The 16,881-nt window shown below is 57.8% G+C and overlaps 2 protein-coding genes and 1 non-coding gene across 3 annotated transcripts in view; 1 reads left to right on the top strand and 2 right to left on the bottom strand.

Annotated features, from left to right (window-relative positions):
- The first annotated feature begins 259 nt into the window (after positions 1-259).
- TDRD9 (tudor domain containing 9) overlaps positions 260-16,881 on the top strand; it is an 84,185-nt gene continuing 67,563 nt past the window's right edge. Inside the window, exons 1-2 of the mRNA XM_062181869.1 lie at positions 260-447; positions 16,326-16,426. Coding sequence (XP_062037853.1) covers positions 260-447; positions 16,326-16,426 — 289 coding nt within the window. The remainder of the gene's footprint in view (positions 448-16,325; positions 16,427-16,881) is intronic.
- Positions 5,468-6,316, bottom strand: RD3L (RD3 like). The gene is made up of 2 exons (XM_062181426.1): positions 6,018-6,316; positions 5,468-5,717 (listed from the first exon to the last, which is right to left on the bottom strand). The coding sequence occupies exons 1-2, from the start codon at positions 6,314-6,316 to the stop codon at positions 5,468-5,470; spliced, it is 549 nt and encodes a 182-aa protein (XP_062037410.1).
- Positions 12,544-12,650, bottom strand: LOC133751748 (U6 spliceosomal RNA). The gene has a single exon (XR_009864846.1). It is a non-coding gene; the product is annotated as a U6 spliceosomal RNA (small nuclear RNA).

The raw sequence follows: 16,881 nt of genomic DNA, 5'->3' as shown, positions 1-16,881 counted from the left end.
GCTGCGCGTGGTGGGCGGGATCCCTCCCTCCCGACTGGGCGTGACGCGATCTGATTGGAGGGCCTCACGCGGTGGGGGCGGGAACGGCGGGGGCCGCGGCCCCACCTGGCCCTCAGAGCCGCGCGCTGATTGGAGAATTCCCGGAGGGGGCAGGGTGTTGGAACGGCGGCGCCGCGCAGGCGCGCTCCCTCGGCCTTCGCAGTTCCCGCCGCTCGGAGCAGGCGGTTGAGGCGGCGCCGACGCCCCGCTGCCGTGCACCATGCTGCGCAAGCTCACCGTCGACCAGATTAACGACTGGTTCACCATCGGCAAGACCGTGACGAATGTGGAGCTGCTGGGCGCGCCGCCCGCCCTCCCGGCCGAGGCGGCCCGGGAGGAGGCGCCGCACAAGGCCGCCGACACGAACGCCGTCCCGGCCGAGGCCCCGACGGTCGAGGCCTGTGGAAGGTAGGCCGCGGGGTCCCCGCGCCCGAGCCCTGGGCAGCGCTGGGCAGCCGGGACGGCCGGGGTCCCCGAGCCCTGGGCAGCGCTGGGCAGCCGGGACGGCCGGGGTCCACGAGCCCTGGGCAGCGCTGGGCAGCCGGGACGGCCGGGGTCCACGAGCCCTGGGCAGCCGGGACGGCCGGGGTCCACGAGCCCTGGGCAGCCGGGACGGCCGGGGTCCCCGAGCCCTGGGCAGCCGGGACGGCCGGGGTCCCCGAGCCCTGGGCAGCGCTGGGCAGCCGGGACGGCCGGGGTCCACGAGCCCTGGGCAGCCGGGACGGCCGGGGTCCACGAGCCCTGGGCAGCGCTGGGCAGCCGGGACGGCCGGGGTCCCCGAGCCCTGGGCAGCCGGGACGGCCGGGGTCCCCGAGCCCTGGGCAGCGCTGGGCAGCCGGGACGGCTGGGGTCCCCGAGCCCTGGGCAGCGCTGGGCAGCCGGGACGGCCGGGGTCCACAAGCCCTGGGCAGCGCTGGGCAGCCGGGACGGCCGGGGTCCCCGAGCCCTGGGCAGCGCTGGGCAGCCGGGACGGCCGGGGTCCCCAAGCCCTGGGCAGCGCTGGGCAGCCGGGGCGGCCGGGGTCCACGAGCCCTGGGCAGCCGGGACGGCCGGGGTCCCCGAGCCCTGGGCAGCGCTGGGCAGCCGGGACGGCCGGGGTCCCCGAGCCCTGGGCAGCGCTGGGCAGCCGGGACGGCCGGGGTCCACGAGCCCTGGGCAGCGCTGGGCAGCCGGGACGGCCGGGGTCCACGAGCCCTGGGCAGCCGGGACGGCCGGGGTCCCCGAGCCCTGGGCAGCCGGGACGGCCGGGGTCCCCGAGCCCTGGGCAGCGCTGGGCAGCCGGGACGGCTGGGGTCCCCGAGCCCTGGGCAGCGCTGGGCAGCCGGGACGGCCGGGGTCCACGAGCCCTGGGCAGCCGGGACGGCCAGGGTCCACAAGCCCTGGGCAGCGCTGGGCAGCCGGGACGGCCGGGGCCCACGAGCCCTGGGCAGCGCTGGGCAGCCGGGACGGCTGGGGTCCCCGAGCCCTGGGCAGCGCTGGGCAGCCGGGACGGCCGGGGTCCACGAGCCCTGGGCAGCCGGGACGGCCAGGGTCCACAAGCCCTGGGCAGCGCTGGGCAGCCGGGACGGCCGGGGCCCACGAGCCCTGGGCAGCGCTGGGCAGCCGGGACGGCCGGGGTCCACGAGCCCTGGGCAGCCGGGATGGCCGGGGTCCCCGAGCCCTGGGCAGCCGGGACGGCCGGGGTCCCCGAGCCCTGGGCAGCCGGCCTCCCCGCCGTGGGCTCGGTTCTGTCCCAGATGGACGTTCTGAAGCGAGTCTCAGGTGTCCGGAGAAGCGGAGCGGAGGGGGCAGGCGTGGGTCTCGCCCAGGGGCCAGCAGCTTGCTCCTGCCCTCCGCCTGGCCCCGGCTCTGGCCGCGTCCACCTGCGGGGAGGGGGGCGGCTTGGCTCTGCTTCCGGCTCCCGGCGCTCTCGCTTCGTCCTCACCGCCCGCCGAGAGGGTCGCAGGCCCATCTCGTCCCCACGGAGGGCAGTGGCGCAAGAAGTCCAGCGTGGGAGAGTCCGACGCTCAGACCTCAGAGATCCCTTCGGGATCTGGCCCTGCGCGTCCACCCGGGGTCCCGAGTCTGTGTCCCCACCCCCCCAGCCTGGGAGGCGGGCGGTGGGGGCGCCGGGTGTCTTCCAGCCTAGGCGGCAGCCTGGGAGGAGGCACTGGGCTTGTGCGCGCGTGCTCGGATCGAAGGGGGCCCAGGGCAGATGGAGTGGGGGTGAGGGCTGAGCCCGACGTGAGCGGGCGTGGTTGGTTCATTCCGCGTGTCGGTTTGGCGGGGCCCTGGGTGTTTCCGGGAAGCTGTTTGTTGGATGAGGACTTGCAGCCGAGTGGTGTCCCCCACGGCCGGGCGGGCCTTCCGCGGGCAGTCGGGGGCTGACCTCTGAGCAAGAAGGAACCCTGTCCGGAGACCATGGCCCATGGCCTGCAGCCCCCCCCCCCCCCCCCATGGCCTGCCCTGCGGGTTAGGACTTGCACCTGTCCGATCCTGTGAGCGAATTCCTGAAAATAGACTCTTCATAAACACAGCTGTTGGTTCTGTTTGTTGGCTGGTGAGCTCTCACTGATGCCCCATCCAAACCGAGATGGGAAGATGGCCTAGACCGGGCAGGCTGGGCGGGGCTGTGCACTGTCGAATTAAGGATACTGAATTTTAAAGACTTGGCTTTTTTATGTTGAAAGAGTTGGAGAGAGGGAGAGAGAGAGGTCTTCCATCCTCTGGTTTGCTCCCCAGATGGCTGCAATGGCCAGAGCTGGGCCAGGGAGCTGGATTGGAAGTGGTGCAGCCAGGACACAAACTGGCACGCACATGGGATGCCGCCATCACAGCTGGCGGCTTTACCCGCTGTGCCACGGTGCTGTCTCCCAGGATCCATTCTTTTTTTTTTTTCTTTTTTAAAAGATTTTATTTATTTATTAGACAGGTAGAGTTACAGATAGTGAGAGGGAGAGAGAGACAGAGAGAAAGGTCTTCCTTCCGTTGGTTCACCCCCCAAATGGCCGCTACGGCTGGCGTGCTCTGCTGATCTGAAGCCAGGAGCCAGGTGCTTCCTCCCTGGTCTCCCATGCGGGTGCAGGGCCCAAGCACTTGAGCCATCCTCCACTGCACTCCCGGGTCACAGCAGAGAGCTGGACAGGAAGAGGAGCAGCCGGGACTAGAACCCAGTGCCCATATGGGATGCCGGCGCTGCAGGCGGAGGATTAACCAAGTGAGCCATGGAGCCAGCCCCCCCCCCCCTTTATTTTTTCTTTTAGGATCCATTCTTGGGGCTGGCGCCATGGCTCACGTGGTTAATCCTCCGCCTGTGGCGCCAGCATCCCATATGGGCGCTGGTTCTAGTCCCAGCTGTTCCTCTTCCAATCCAGTTCTCTGCTATGGCCTGGGAAAGCAGTAGAAGGTGGCCCAAGTGCTTGGACCCCTGAACCTGCACGCGAGACCTGGAGGAGGCTCCTGGCTCCTGGCTTGGGATCGGTGCAGCTCTGGCCATTGCGGCCATTTGGGGAGTGAACTAACGGAAGGAAGACCTTTCTCTCTTCGTCTCACTGTCTGTAACTATACTTCTTGAATAAATAAATAAAATATTAAAAAAAACCCACAAAACAAAACAAAAAAAGGATCCATTCTTTAGCTCAAGGTCAGGGCCCTGAGCGGGCCGGATAACAGGACATGGGCGGAAAGCAGTTGCAGGCAACACCCAAGTTTCTGGCCGAGCGACAGGAAGCTGTTGGCACCCACAAGGAGGCAAGGCTGCAGGGGTAACCGGCTCGTGAAGGCAGTGCTAGGAGTTTGATTTGCGTGTGTGAACTCTTCTGTCAGCCATAGCTGCGAGCAGCCTGGAGCTGAGGGAAGTCTGGCTAGAGCTGGGCGTGTGGGGTTCAGGGCTTTGAGACCTCAGACACTGGGTGCGTGCGGAGGGAGAGGCGGCCAGGCGGCCAAGCCTGGGTGCTGGGTGTTTAGAGACTGGGCAGACAGAGGGGCTTGGGTGGGAGCAGTGAGAGGGGTCAGAGGCCGGCAGGGGGAGGGCACCCACTTTTACAAGCAGCTGTTGGCCTGGTGCCCTGTGTGTGCACATCTTAGTGTTTTCCTGGGCTGTGCTCCCCGTGCAGGGGTTTGGCGAGGGTCTGGGTCCCCTCATTCTGCCTCGCAGTGCAGGGCCCGGCACAGCAGGAGCGCCGGTGGTGAGTGAGCTGCCTCTGTGGATCGCGTTCCTTGAGCTCTTACAACACCAGAACCTCGTCCTAGACACAGTCGCTGCCAGCCCGTGTGCGGCTCCCGAGAGGGGCGCGTGCCCTGTGCGCCGAGCCAGCAGCATCGGTAGGAGTGTCACACAGTTGGGGTTTAAGTTGAAATTGAGGGCAGCTGAAATGTTATAGGAGCTGGCCAGGAAGAGGGAAAAGCGAAGTGGTTTTTGTTTTTGTTTTTGAGTGAATATTTAATTGCAGTCTTGGTTTATTTTTAGAGGAAGGCAAAGCAAAGCAGCCTCCCAACATAGGCTCAGGGCCTTTGGATTTACCTGTGAGAGTGGTGAAGGCTAGCACTGTGTCAAAAATCCAGCTCACGCATCGCTTCCTGCTTTTTTTAATTAATTTTTGTTGACAGGTTTGCTGCCATCCATGCCCCAGATGCCCACGGCAGCTGAGTCTGTGACAGGCTGAAGCCAGGAGTCTGGACCGCTCAGTGTCCCACATGGGTGGCAGGGGCACGAGGACTCGGCGTCCCCTGCCCCGGGTGTCCGGGAGCTGGGGTCGGACGTGGCGCCAGGACCCCCGCGGGCGCCTCGGGCAGTGTCTTGTCAAGTGTGGGTGTTTACTGTTCTGCTGCTTCACCTGGGTGTGAGAGAGATTTGGGTTCTCAGCAGAGACTGCTTTTGAGAGTAGCAGCTGCTCCTGCTCCGGCCTCCGTCCTCCGTGTGTTTTTGCTGGCCTGTGGTAGAGCTGTGCTTACTGCACTTTAATTTAGCATTGAGATAAAAATGTGATCAGAAGGAGCCTGCGGTGGAGACGGAGCGCCCTGGGTCTCAGGTCGCGCATCGTCTCCCGCCCTGCTGGGAATGAAATCACGCGGTGGGCTGTTGGCTTCGGTTCAGTTTTTATTGCAAAGCTAAGAGTCACATTAACCATTTTATTCTACCCAGAGCTTCTGTTAGAATAAAAGTCAGTTAATGTCCCACATGGGATTGCCAAACTGCGTCCTACGGAAGGGTGCCTTGGTTCCTGAGCGGTGTCTGAGCATAAGAAAATACTTCAAACTTCAAAATACTGGGAAACATTGTAGTTAAAAGCCTACTGTTCAGCGAAAGCAGAGTGTGTTTAGAGTATCTTACACAAGAACACTGTAATCAGGTTCACTTCTGACCTTGTAACAGAGGAGTGGTGGCCGTTGCTTGTCCTGGAGGCTCGGGCTCCCGGTTGGCTGTAGACACCGCTCGGCTGCCAGTGGCTTAACTGCACGGGTGAGGGTGCGGCAGGCTCCACATTCCGCGAGAGAGTGCCGGGTACCTGCTCTGTGTGTCTTTGTCCACGTAACTTGAGATGGTGGGTATTTCCTCCTTGCCGGCCCCCGGGGGCACCTGCAGGCCCCCGGGGGTGCCCCCTCTGCCAGCGGCACTCAGGAAATCTCTCAGGACTTGCTTGAAGATGTAGACTATTTCCCACGGCAATACGTCATTTTCTGCCAAAACTTCTCGAAATCTAGGGGAAATGGGTAACCAACATTCAGTTCAGAAAATTTGTTGTGTTCCTGTATCTCCAGAATACAGCTCAAATAATGTAATTCTGCATTGTTACCTGACTTTGCCTTAAAATTATACTTGTAGAAAAGAAACTGTGATTGTAACACACCATTTCCTCCCAGTAAGACGCCCCAGGTGCATTTGGGCAGCTCATTAGGGGTTGTGGTGGCCGGGTGTCTGGTGTGCACGGTGGGACTGACAGGCCAGACTGGCCTGCGTCCGAGCGTGCGGGGAGGGCTCGGGACGGCGGCGGCTGTACCTGCTGAGCACAGCGGCGGTTTGGCAGGCCTGCACTTGGGAGCAGAGGACTTCAAGTTGTCTCTGCTCGGTGGCTGGGATGGCCGCGTGGGGACTCTGGTGGCTCCTCAGCCAGTTGTAGTCCACGCCTGCTTTCTTCCCTTTCTGCTCATTTTCGATCTCTTGGATGAACCTTTCTCGTTCCTTTAGGTGCCACGTTAGCTCCCGAAGCAGAGTCTGCGTGGCTGCGTGTGCGCCAGCGTTGACTGGGGCTTTGTAGGCGTCCGTTTTGGGCCACTTCATCCAGCCAAAGAGTGGCATCGTCAGCCTGTGGAAATAGCATCACTTGTTTATTTGCATAAAACATACGGTTCTGATGAGTTTACCAGTTTCTTTACACATACGGTTCTGATGAGTTTACCAGTTTCCTTACATGAAGTTGAACACGTGAAGCTCCCCTGGTGTCGAGTATGCAGGTCAGAATGAGGTCAGAACGGACCGAAGTCTTCGTTCCTAACTAGGTCAGTGCCAGATCCAGGCTTTGAAAACACTCTTCTGGAGCTAAGCAGAAATCAGATGTACAGAATCAGACACAGTCCACAGAGCGACGGTTTCTGCAATCACAGACTTGCTCCTGAGGGTTCTTAGGAGGCGGCTCTAAGCCAGCAGTGTGCGAGGAGAGCTGTCTACAGTTTGATTTGGCTTTGCATAGAAAAGCTTCCCACTTACCCACTGGCTGCTCGCTGGGCTCAGCGCACACGGCAGGCGCGGAAGCTGGGCCTCGCCGCGCCTGTCCGCGCCCCTGGATGTGTCGGCCGCTGAAGGGAAGAGCCTGCTAGCCCCGAGACCGCGGTGGGAATAAACCTGTGCTGGGAACGAGGTCGCGATGGCTGCGTCTGGCCGGAGTGCGCACTAACTCACCTCGGCAGTAAGCTCGAGGAAGTGACAGACAGCCACTGAGCTTCACAGGTTACGTAACCGTCCACCTTCGGCCGTAGCCAGTCTGTGTAGGAAACACGCCGGCAGCTATGGAGGCTGCTCCTAAATGCATTCGGACGTGTCTTAGGCTGAGGCGCCCCGGCTGCGCTCCCGGCTGAACTGGACACTGCCGCCTGCCGTGCTGCTGGGCTGTGCGTAGCTGTGGGTCACAGTTTTGTGCTGTGTTTTTGTGCCTGCAGTGCTCGCTCTAAAAATAACCTTGCTGCTTTTATTCTTCAGCTTAGCTTTCAGGCCGCTTAGAAGCCAGGTCACTGTCCCCTCGAATGAACGCAGGCGGAAGAGATCAGACGTGACTGAGCGAAGCCCGTGTCCTGAGAAGGCTGTGGTAGTTGAGCAAAATGGGAAAGAAGGTGCACCCGTCGCCGTGAGCTAGTTAGCATCCTGTGTTCGTTTTTTTTTTTTTTTTTTTTTTTTTTTTTTTTTTTTTTTGACAGGCAGAGTGGATAGTGAGGGAGAGAGAGACAGGGAGAAAGGTCTTCCTTTTTGCCGTTGGTTCACCCTCCAATGGCCACTGCGGCCAGCGCATCTCGCTGATCCGAAGCCAGGAGCCAGGTGCTTCTCCTGGTCTCCCATGCGGGTGCAGGGCCCAAGCACTTGGGCCATCCTCCACTGCCTTCCCGGGCCATAGCAGAGAGCTGGCCTGGAAGAGGGGCAACCGGGATAGAATCCGGCGCCCCAACCGGGACTAGAACCCGGTGTGCCGGTGCCGCAAGGTGGAGGATTAGCCTGTTAAGCCACGGCGCCGGCCTAGTGTTGGTTTTTTGTTGCCTAATGGTCAGGATGTTTATCTGTGGAGACGTTGGAACGCTACTGGCTATTATAAGCACTAGAAGAGGTGACTTTAAATACACTCTGTCTCTGGAGACAGGCGACAAGGTAGCACCGAGTTACCAGGAACAGAGCGCAGAGACCCCGAGTAAGATGCGGCTTGCGTTCCATATCCGGTGTGATCTGATACTTGTGTTTCCGTTTCAGACAGTTACAAGAGGGCTATTCAAAAGCAGAGGTGGCAATAGATTCACTGTGATTTTTTTTTAAGATTTATTTATTTATTTGAAAGGTAGACTTACAGAAAGAGAGACAGAGATCTTCATCTGCTGGTTCACTCCCTAAATGGCTGGGCCAGGCTGAAGCCAGGAGCCAGGAGCTTCTTCCGGGTCTTCCAAGTGGGTGCAGGGGCTCAAGTACTTGGGCCATCGTCTGCGGTTTTCCAGGTACATTAGCAAGGAGCTGGATAGGAAGTGGAGCAGTTGGGACTTGAACCAGTGTCTATATGAGATACCAGTGCTGGCTGGCGCCGCAGCTCACTTGGCTAATCCTCCATCTGCAGCACCAGCACCCTAGGTTCTAGTTCCGGTTGGGGTGTTGGATTCTGTCCCGGTTGCCCCTCTTCCAGTCCAGCTCTCTGCTGTGGCCCGGGAAGGCAGGGGAGGATGGCCCAGGTGCTTGGGCCCTGTACCCACGTGGGAGACCAGGAGGAAGCACCTGGCTCCTGGCTTCGGATCTGCGCAGCACACCGGCCATGGCGGCCATTTGGAGAGTGAACCAACAGAAGGAAGACCTTTCTCTCTCTCTCTCTCTCTCTCTCTCTCACTAACTCTGCCTGTCAAAAAAAAAAAATATATATATATATATATATATATATAAAACAGTGCTGCAGGCTGCAGCTTAACTCACTGTGCCTTAGTGCCGGCCCCACTGTGATTGTTTTTTTTTTTTAAATTTATCTGAGGGGCAGATATAGAGACAGACAAAGAGGCAGAGGGAGAGCTCTTGTCTGCTGGTTCACACCCTGATCATCACGAACGTGATGACCAGGGCTGGGCCAAGCCAAAGTCAGGAACCAGGAACTCCACCCAGGTCTCCACATGGGTGCTGGGACTCCAATACTTGAGCCATCTCGGGCACCTGCAGGGTGTGCGTGGTCAGGAAGCTGGAGTCAGGACCGGAGCCGGCAGTTGAACCCAGGCACTCCACGAGCGCCAGCACCTGCTGCAGCTGCAGGGGGCCGCTGGGGGGGCGTGCTGTCACAGGAGGCGTGAGTCCTTCCCTCGCGGCGCCAGGTGCAATGGGACGTGAGGTCGTCCACTGGAAGAGAGTGGAGCCGACGTGGCGTTTCCAGCATGTGAGCACTGGGAGCCGTGGGCGAAGCAGGCACACTGTGCTCGATCACGCGTGACCGGCAGGAGGAGCAGCTGGAGGGACAGGCTCTGGGAGAAGAGAGGCCACGGTGAGGCTCTAACAGCACCGGAGTAGAGGCAGAGAGGGCCGCACGGCGGCGGACAGACGCCTGACGGCGAGTTCCACCTGCAGCTCCAGACCACGGAAGGGACTTTCTGGGTGAACTCAGCCTGGGCTTTGTGCTTTGTATGTTCTTACACACCTGTTCTTTCCTGATAGCTCAGCAGCACCCCGTTCGAGGACGCCTGTCTGACATAGCAGTTAAGACCCTGCTGGGGATGTGTGTGCCCACTGTCAGTGCCTGGGTTTCAGTCCTGGCCTCCTGCTCATGTGCACCTGGGAGACAGCAGGTGCTGGCTCGGTGGTTCAGGCCCTGCGGTCCGTGGGAGACCCAGATTGAGTTCAGGGCCTGACCTTGGCCCAGCGTGGCTGTCGTGAGCATTTAGGGGATGAACCAGCGAAGGGGGGATCTCTGCACGTCTCTGCCTTTCAAATAAATGAAGTAAAAAATCAAAACTACATTAAAGAAGGTTCCAGATTATTGGTTCATTTTTTTTTTTTTTTGACAGGCAGAGTGGACAGTGAGAGAGACAGAGAGAAAGGTCTTCCCTGCCATTGGTTCACCCTCCAATGGCTGCTGCGGCCGGCGCACCACGCTGATCCGAAGCCAGGAGCCAGGTGCTTCTCATGGTCTCCCATGGGGTGCAGGGCCTAAGGACCTGGGCCATCCTCCACTGCACTCCCTGGCCACAGCAGAGAGCTGGCCTGGAAGAGGGGCAACCGGGACAGAATCCGGTGCCCCGACTGGGACTAGAACCCGGTGTGCCGGCGCCGCAAAGCAGAGGATTAGCCTACTGAGCCACGGCACCAGCCAGATTATTGGTTCATTTTTAAAAAATATTTATTTTATTTATTTGAAAGAGTTACAGAGAGAGGTAGAGACACAGAGAGGTCTTCCATCTGTTGGTTCACTCCCAAGGTGGCTGCAACAGCCAGAGCTGTGCCAATCCAAAGCCAGGAACCAGGAGCCTCCTCCAGGTCTCCCATGTGGGTGCAGGGGCCCAAGCACTTGGGCCATCTTCTACTGCTTTCCCAGGCCATAGCAGAGAGCTGGATTGGAAGAGGAGCAGCTGGGACTAGAACCGGTGCCCATATGGGATGCTGGTGCCGCAGGTGGAGGATTAACCTACTGTGCAATGGCGCTGGCCTCCCCCACCCCCCAATAAATAAATATTAAAAAACAAACAAAAAAAACCTCATGAGTTTGACAAAGCAATACAATAAAAAGTCAACACATAAAAACTGATGCATTCCTGGACATGAACAGTGAAAAACCTGAAAAGGAAATGATAAAAGACATCCCGTTTGTAATAGCACAGAGAATGAAACCTTAGGAATTAACCTGAGAAGTGAAAAACTTGTACAATGAAAAGCAGAAAACACTGCTTAAAGAAACGAAGAAACACGGAAGTAGATGGAAGGACATCCTGTGTCTGAATCGGAAGACAATGCTGTTAGTAGTTAACACCACTCAGTGCGACCTGCAGATTCAGTGCATTTTCTTTCAAAGTCCCAGTGATGTGTTTTTTAGAAATAAAAACATACCTGTCTTAAAATTCATGTAGAATACCAAGGGATCCTCAACAGTCAAACAGTCTTGAAAAAGAACCAAACTGGAAGGTTCACTTTCTGGTTGCAAACTAAAATGATGAGAACAGTGTGCTGCCGCCATGAAGATGTGCGGACTGTGGACGGGGCTAGAGCACAGAACGTGCTCACGCGGCTTTTAGTGAGGAGGCCACGGCCACTTCGTGAGGGAGGGGCAGTCTTCAACAAACGGTGCTAGGAAGGCAATACCCACAGGCACAAGAGTGTAGCTGGACCTTTACCTTATGTGGAGATTTAGCTCAAGATGAATGGAAAGCCCGAACGTAAGACCTAGAGCTGTGAAGCTCTTGGAAGAAAACCTAGGGCGAGAGCTCACGACTTTGCACTCATATTTGGGGGTGATTTCTTGAGTGTGACGCTGAGGGCACAAGCAACACAAGGAGAAATAGAAAAATCAAGTGTTGTGAAATGTTGAGATGTGTACATCAGAAGACATCAACAGAGTGAAGAGGGAGCTTGGAATGAGAGAATATTTGCAGATCCCCTCTCATTACGGATCAATACGCAGAGTGTATGGGGAGCGCCTCAGACCCCACGATGACGAGAAGCCTGGTTGAAAAGCGGCCAGAGAACTTGAGAAGCTGTTACTCCCAGGAAGGTGCCAGGTGGCTGGTAAGTGAGGACACGCTCAGTGTTGCCGCTCACTAGGGAGACGAAGTCACAGCCGGGAGAAGATGCTCCTTCTCACCCTTAGGGCGGCTGTTGTCTGCAAGACAAGACAGCGAGTGCTGGGGGCTGTGGTGCACTGTGGGAAGGTGGGACGAGAAGCTGCCGTGGAGCACTGGAGGTGCCTTGAAACGTGAGAAGTAGCATCCCTGGGTGAGCCGCACTTTCTCTGGGTGCACGCTGCAGAGTTGGAAGTGGGCCTTGGAGAGGTGTCTGCCACAGTCACACAAAGCAGCCAGGTGTCCGTGGCTGGGAGTGGACGGGGAGTGCCGTCTGCCCGTACAGTGGGTGGTGGCGCCATCTCGGAAAGCGAGAGTGTCCTGACGTGTGCTGCTGGCGACGAACCTGCAGGACACTGCTGAGGGAAGCAGGTGGCCACAGCGCGGCTGTGGGACCCCACCGACGGCAGGCGCTGAGACGCTCACAGTCACGGAGGAGAAGGGAGGCTGAACGGAGGTTGTTGGCTGGGGGAGAGGTGACGGGGAGTTCGTGTTTAGTGGGGACTGAGTTTGGGTGTTACGAGGTGGAAGGAGTTACGTGATGGACAGTGGTGATGGCTACAGGTTATGAATGGGTTTCAGACCACTGAAATGTGCGTTTAAAAGTGGCTAACATGGTAGACTTCATGTTTTCTGTGTTCATATTAAAAATGAACAAGATACCGTTAACACTTGAGGAGCAGCTACGATGGCAGTTTTTTTTTTTTTTTTTTTTTTTTTTTTTAAGATTTATTTATTTGAAGTGCAGAGTTACAGAAAGGCAGAGAGAGGTCTTCCATCTGCTGGTTCACTCCCCAGTGGCCACAACAGCCGGAGCGGCACCAGAGCTTCTTCTGGGTCTCCCACGTGGGTGCAGGGGCCCAAGCACTTGGACCGTCTTCTGCTTTCCCAGTCCATCAGCAGGAAGCTGGATTGGAAGAGGAGCAGCTGGGACTTAACTGATACCCATATGGGATGCTGGCACTGCAGGAGGGGCTTTACCCGCTATGCCAGAGCGCTGGCCCCTGCTGTCAGGTTTTGTGTTTGTATAAAGAGAAAAATGTGGAGTACGTGATGAATTCACATGTCATCTTTGAGCAGGGGCTGTGCTAGTTTTGTCTGCGTCATTTCAATCTTAGTATATGTGCTGCCGAAGTGGCCACTAAACTGATTTTTCAATATTTCCTCTTTAACACATTTACTTTTTTTTTTTTTAAGGATTTATTTACTTTTTTGAAAGAGTTACACGGAAAGAGGAAGAGAGAGGTCTTCCATCTGCTGGTTTGCTCCCCAAATGGCCCAACAGCCAGGGCTGGGCCAGGCCAGGCCAGGCCAGAGCCCAGTGCTTCTGAATCTCCTGCGTGGGTGCAGGAGCCTAGGCACTCGGGCCACATTCCGCTGTTTCCCCGGCGCATTAGCTGGGCCGGAAGTAGAGCAGCCGGGTCTCAAACTGGCGCCTGTATGGGATGCCAGCACTGCAGTCATGGCTTTACCCACTGCGCCACAAGGCTGGCTCCTCACGTTCACTTTTTAAGTTAAAAATCACTTTCTTGTGGGATTGTTCAGGTGCTACTTACTGATTCATGGGGATTTTTTTTTTCAAAAACTTAAAAAAATTTATTTAAAAGGAAAGAGAGTAATAGGAAGAGACCAATGGACAGAGAGAGATTCTGTGTTCACTGCTTCACTCCCCGAAGGCCGTAACAGCTGGGGCTGGATCAGTTCAAGCCTGGGAACCAGGCAGGTGGCGGGGAGTCCAGGGTGTGTGTTAGCAGGCGACTAAAACCAGAGGCAGAGCTGGGATTCTGACCCAGGCACTCGGACTGGGATGCCGGGTCCCGGGGGGCTCCAGGTGCCCACGCTGCCTAGGAACTCTGGTGTGTGTCCGAGGCATGTGGATATCGTGTTACGGTTCTGTCTTGCTGTGTGGAGTGGAGCTGGCGCCCTGCGTCCAGACTGTCCGTTCTCCAGGTCTGTGGTTGCCGGGGGTCCTGGTTTCAGCGGTGTAGCTGTGCTCTAGGCTGTCCGTTCTCTGAGTCCCTGATGGCTGTTCGGGTCACGTGTGAGGCACAGCCTGGCCTGAACCCCAACGGTTCATAAACAGCTTTAGGTGTCTGTTTCCTAAGCTCTTCCCTGCCTGCCACCCCTAAGGTGCCTCTCCGTCCCCTGGGGCTGCCCTGCACGGCTTACACTTCCTGCCCCTGGCCGCGTGCCCCCTGTGGGCCAGGCAGTGAGAGGACCGCAGCCCCTCCCCACAGGGAGGTTCACTCCCCAGGTGGCCACTGCCACAGCCTGGCCTCTGGGCTGGAGCGGGGCACGGTGCAGAAGGGAACAATAAAGGGGAGTATTGTTATTTAGAGCGCGTGGGGTCCCGTTTTCTGGTGTGCTCTCTGGCTGGGTCGGCTAATGGCAGAGGGAGAAGACAGCCGACTGTCCTGTTCTGGAGGTGCTGTGGCTGCCTGCCGCTGTCTGCCTCTCCAGGTCTCGGGTGGTGGCTCATCCACGCCTCCGAGCGGGCGCCGTGCGCGCCCTGGGCCCTCCGAGCCATTCTGACTCTGCTTTTTACTTCTCTGCCACCCCAGACTTGTGGGCTCAGCATCGTCCACGGCTCCTGCTGCTCGCTGGCCTGTGCCTGGCAGGCACGCCCGTGCCTCGGGGCTGCCGCTGTCTGCGGCTCTTGGTCAGAAGAGCTTTTCCCTGAAGGAGCTGAGCTCTGCCCGAGGTCACCGGGCTGTCCCGTCGAACACCAGGCCCCTCTTGCCCGGTCTCCTCCCCTGGCCTTTTCGCTGCACTTACCTAACGTGCTCGTTCCGTTCACTTAGCTGACTTCTCTTCTGCAGCCGGACCGGGAGCCCGTGAGGGAGGCTGGGTGGTTCCTGCCCTGTCCCAGTGTTCAGAGCAGCGTCCGTGAGGAGAGCGAGGCAGAGTTAGCACAAGAACGTCAACAGGACTGTTGGCCTTAGACCAGAGCAGACCTCCACACGGACAGCCTTACGTCAACAGGACTGTTGGCCTTAGACCAGAGCAGACCTCCACACGGACAGCCTTACGTCAACAGGACTGTTGGCCTTAGACCAGAGCAGACCTCCACACGGACAGCCTTACTCAACAGGACTGTTGGCCTTAGACCAGAGCAGACCTCCACACGGACAGCCTTACACCAACAGGACTGTTGGCCTTAGACCAGAGCAGACCTCCACACGGACAGCCTTACGTCAACAGGACTGTTGGCCTTAGACCAGAGCAGACCTCCACACGGACAGCCTTACTCAACAGGACTGTTGGCCTTAGACCAGAGCAGACCTCCACACGGACAGCCTTACACCAACAGGACTGTTGGCCTTAGACCAGAGCAGACCTCCACACGGACAGCCTTACGTCAACAGGACTGTTGGCCTTAGACCAGAGCAGACCTCCACACGGACAGCCTTACTCAACAGGACTGTTGGCCTTAGACCAGAGCAGACCTCCACACGGACAGCCTTACGTCAACAGGACTGTTGGCCTTAGACCAGAGCAGACCTCCACACGGACAGCCTTACTCAACAGGACTGTTGGCCTTAGACCAGAGCAGACCTCCACAGGACAGCCTTACGTCAACAGGACTGTTGGCCTTAGACCAGAGCAGACCTCCACACGGACAGCCTTACGTCAACAGGACTGTTGGCCTTAGACCAGAGCAGACCTCCACACGGACAGCCTTACGTCAATGCATACTGGAGTTTTGCAGAGGAACAGAGCCTGTAAGGTGTGAACGGCGGCAGGAGGGCAGGACGCCGTGAGAAGTGTGCGGACGTGGGAGGTCAGCTGTGTCAGGAGAGCTGGGTCATGTGCTTCTGTTGGCCTGGAAGTCCTGTGGTCAGCCAAGCCGCGCGGTTAGAAGCGGGAGTGGGTGGTGAGTTCAGGCTGAGTGCCGCCTGGGCCTGGGGGCAGCAGATGGGTAAGTTCCTGTTGGGCGCTGAAGGCCGAGTCCCAGGTGGGAGCTGCTCCTGCAGTCCTGGAGTCCGCAGACAGAACCGGGAGTTCTGAGATCTGGGAGCAGACCAGGGTGGCGATCCCCACTCGCGAAGCGAGTCGGGGAGGGCGGTCTTCCCCAGTCAGCTGATATGAAGCTGACCTCTCCTGGGCCCCCAGCCACCCCCACAAGGGACGTTTTGCCGTCTGCAGCGTTGCACGGCCTGTTCCCTGGCGGCAGGACCTGCAGGATGGACGTCGGTGGCGTCCTTGATGTTGGGAGCGTGCTGTGTGTGTCACCACGGTTGTTTTTCCACTTGATGTCCTGGACGTTTTCGTTAGCAGGAGTGGAGCCACGGCGTTTTATAAAACGGTCCCTGTTAGCGGATGTCCCTGTGTTGGGCGTCCTTGGCTCTCCCTGCACCTCCCACCCTCGCCGGCGTCGCTGGGCCGCACGCCACAGTCACCAGACGCAGTCTCCTGGCCGGGAATCCTTCGGCGGAGCCTCGCCCTGAGTGCTGTGCTGCGGGAGCTCCGCCCGTGTCTGTTCAGGGCAGCTAACGCCCTCGGGAGGGTGCTGGGGCAGCAAGGTCCCCTGGAGGAGACGTGTGTTAGGGTCAGGGGACACTCAGGTGGCCCTTTAGAGCAGGTGCTTGAACCTGCTCAGCTCTCTCCCCTGACAGACGTCTGGGAACGGCTGCTCGTTTTGCCAGTCGGATAGGTAGGGAAATGGGTTCTAGGGTTTTGATTTGCGTCTGTGAGTTGAACATATTTCTTTTGCTTGTGGATTATTTGCATCCTCCCATGACTTTGGGAGCTCCCCCTGCACCTGGGGGTCTCGTGGCTCCGTGGCAGTGGTGTCCTGAGTCTCTCTGTCCCTGCAGGTCGCTCTACCAGAGGCGCTCGGGAACAGAATACATCAGCAAATACAGGCAGCTGGAGGTGCAGGAGTTGGACAGCCATGACCACCCAGCCGGCGGGCCAGGTAAGCAGGCGGCTTTCAGTTCCTTATGATCGGCGAGCAGGTGGCTCCCAGGCCAAGTGCTGTGTTCTCAAGCCTCTAAGAAGTATGCTGTCTGGGGCAAAGTAAGGGATCCATACTACTGGTTAATTCTGGATTCTTTTCGGGATGCTGACTGTGTGACAGGCTGCAAATGTTCTTTTTTTAAAGATTTATTTATTTATTTTTACTTTCAGTATTTTTTATTGGTCATATTTTGTATAAAGTTATTGCACAACAAAAAGTTGACTCACCAACACCTGGACAGAGCTAAAAATAATATTTTGGTGTATATTCTGATACTCATGATTAGTACAATCTTATGTCTTCTGTTGAGGACTGCCTACTATTGATATAAAATTTTGCATGATTTGTCTCTTTTTGCTTCTAATATTCAAAATTGTTAGTGTAAAAACATTTTCTGTGGAAAGTCTTAGATT

This window comes from Lepus europaeus, chromosome 22 (assembly GCF_033115175.1).
Source record: "Lepus europaeus isolate LE1 chromosome 22, mLepTim1.pri, whole genome shotgun sequence".
NCBI lineage: Eukaryota > Metazoa > Chordata > Mammalia > Lagomorpha > Leporidae > Lepus > Lepus europaeus.
Note: the sequence above shows the minus strand (reverse complement) of the source record. Positions and strands in the feature narration are given on the sequence as shown.

Bases quoted from the DNA above. Each gene is read 5' to 3' on its own strand.
- RD3L (XM_062181426.1), bottom strand. From the start codon at position 6,316: ATGCCACTCTTTGGCTGGATGAAGTGGCCCAAAACGGACGCCTACAAA. The intron at 5,718-6,017 runs GTACAGCCGCCG...CATTTCCCCTAG, and splicing joins ACCGCCGCTGTGCTCAGCAG to ATTTCGAGAAGTTTTGGCAG.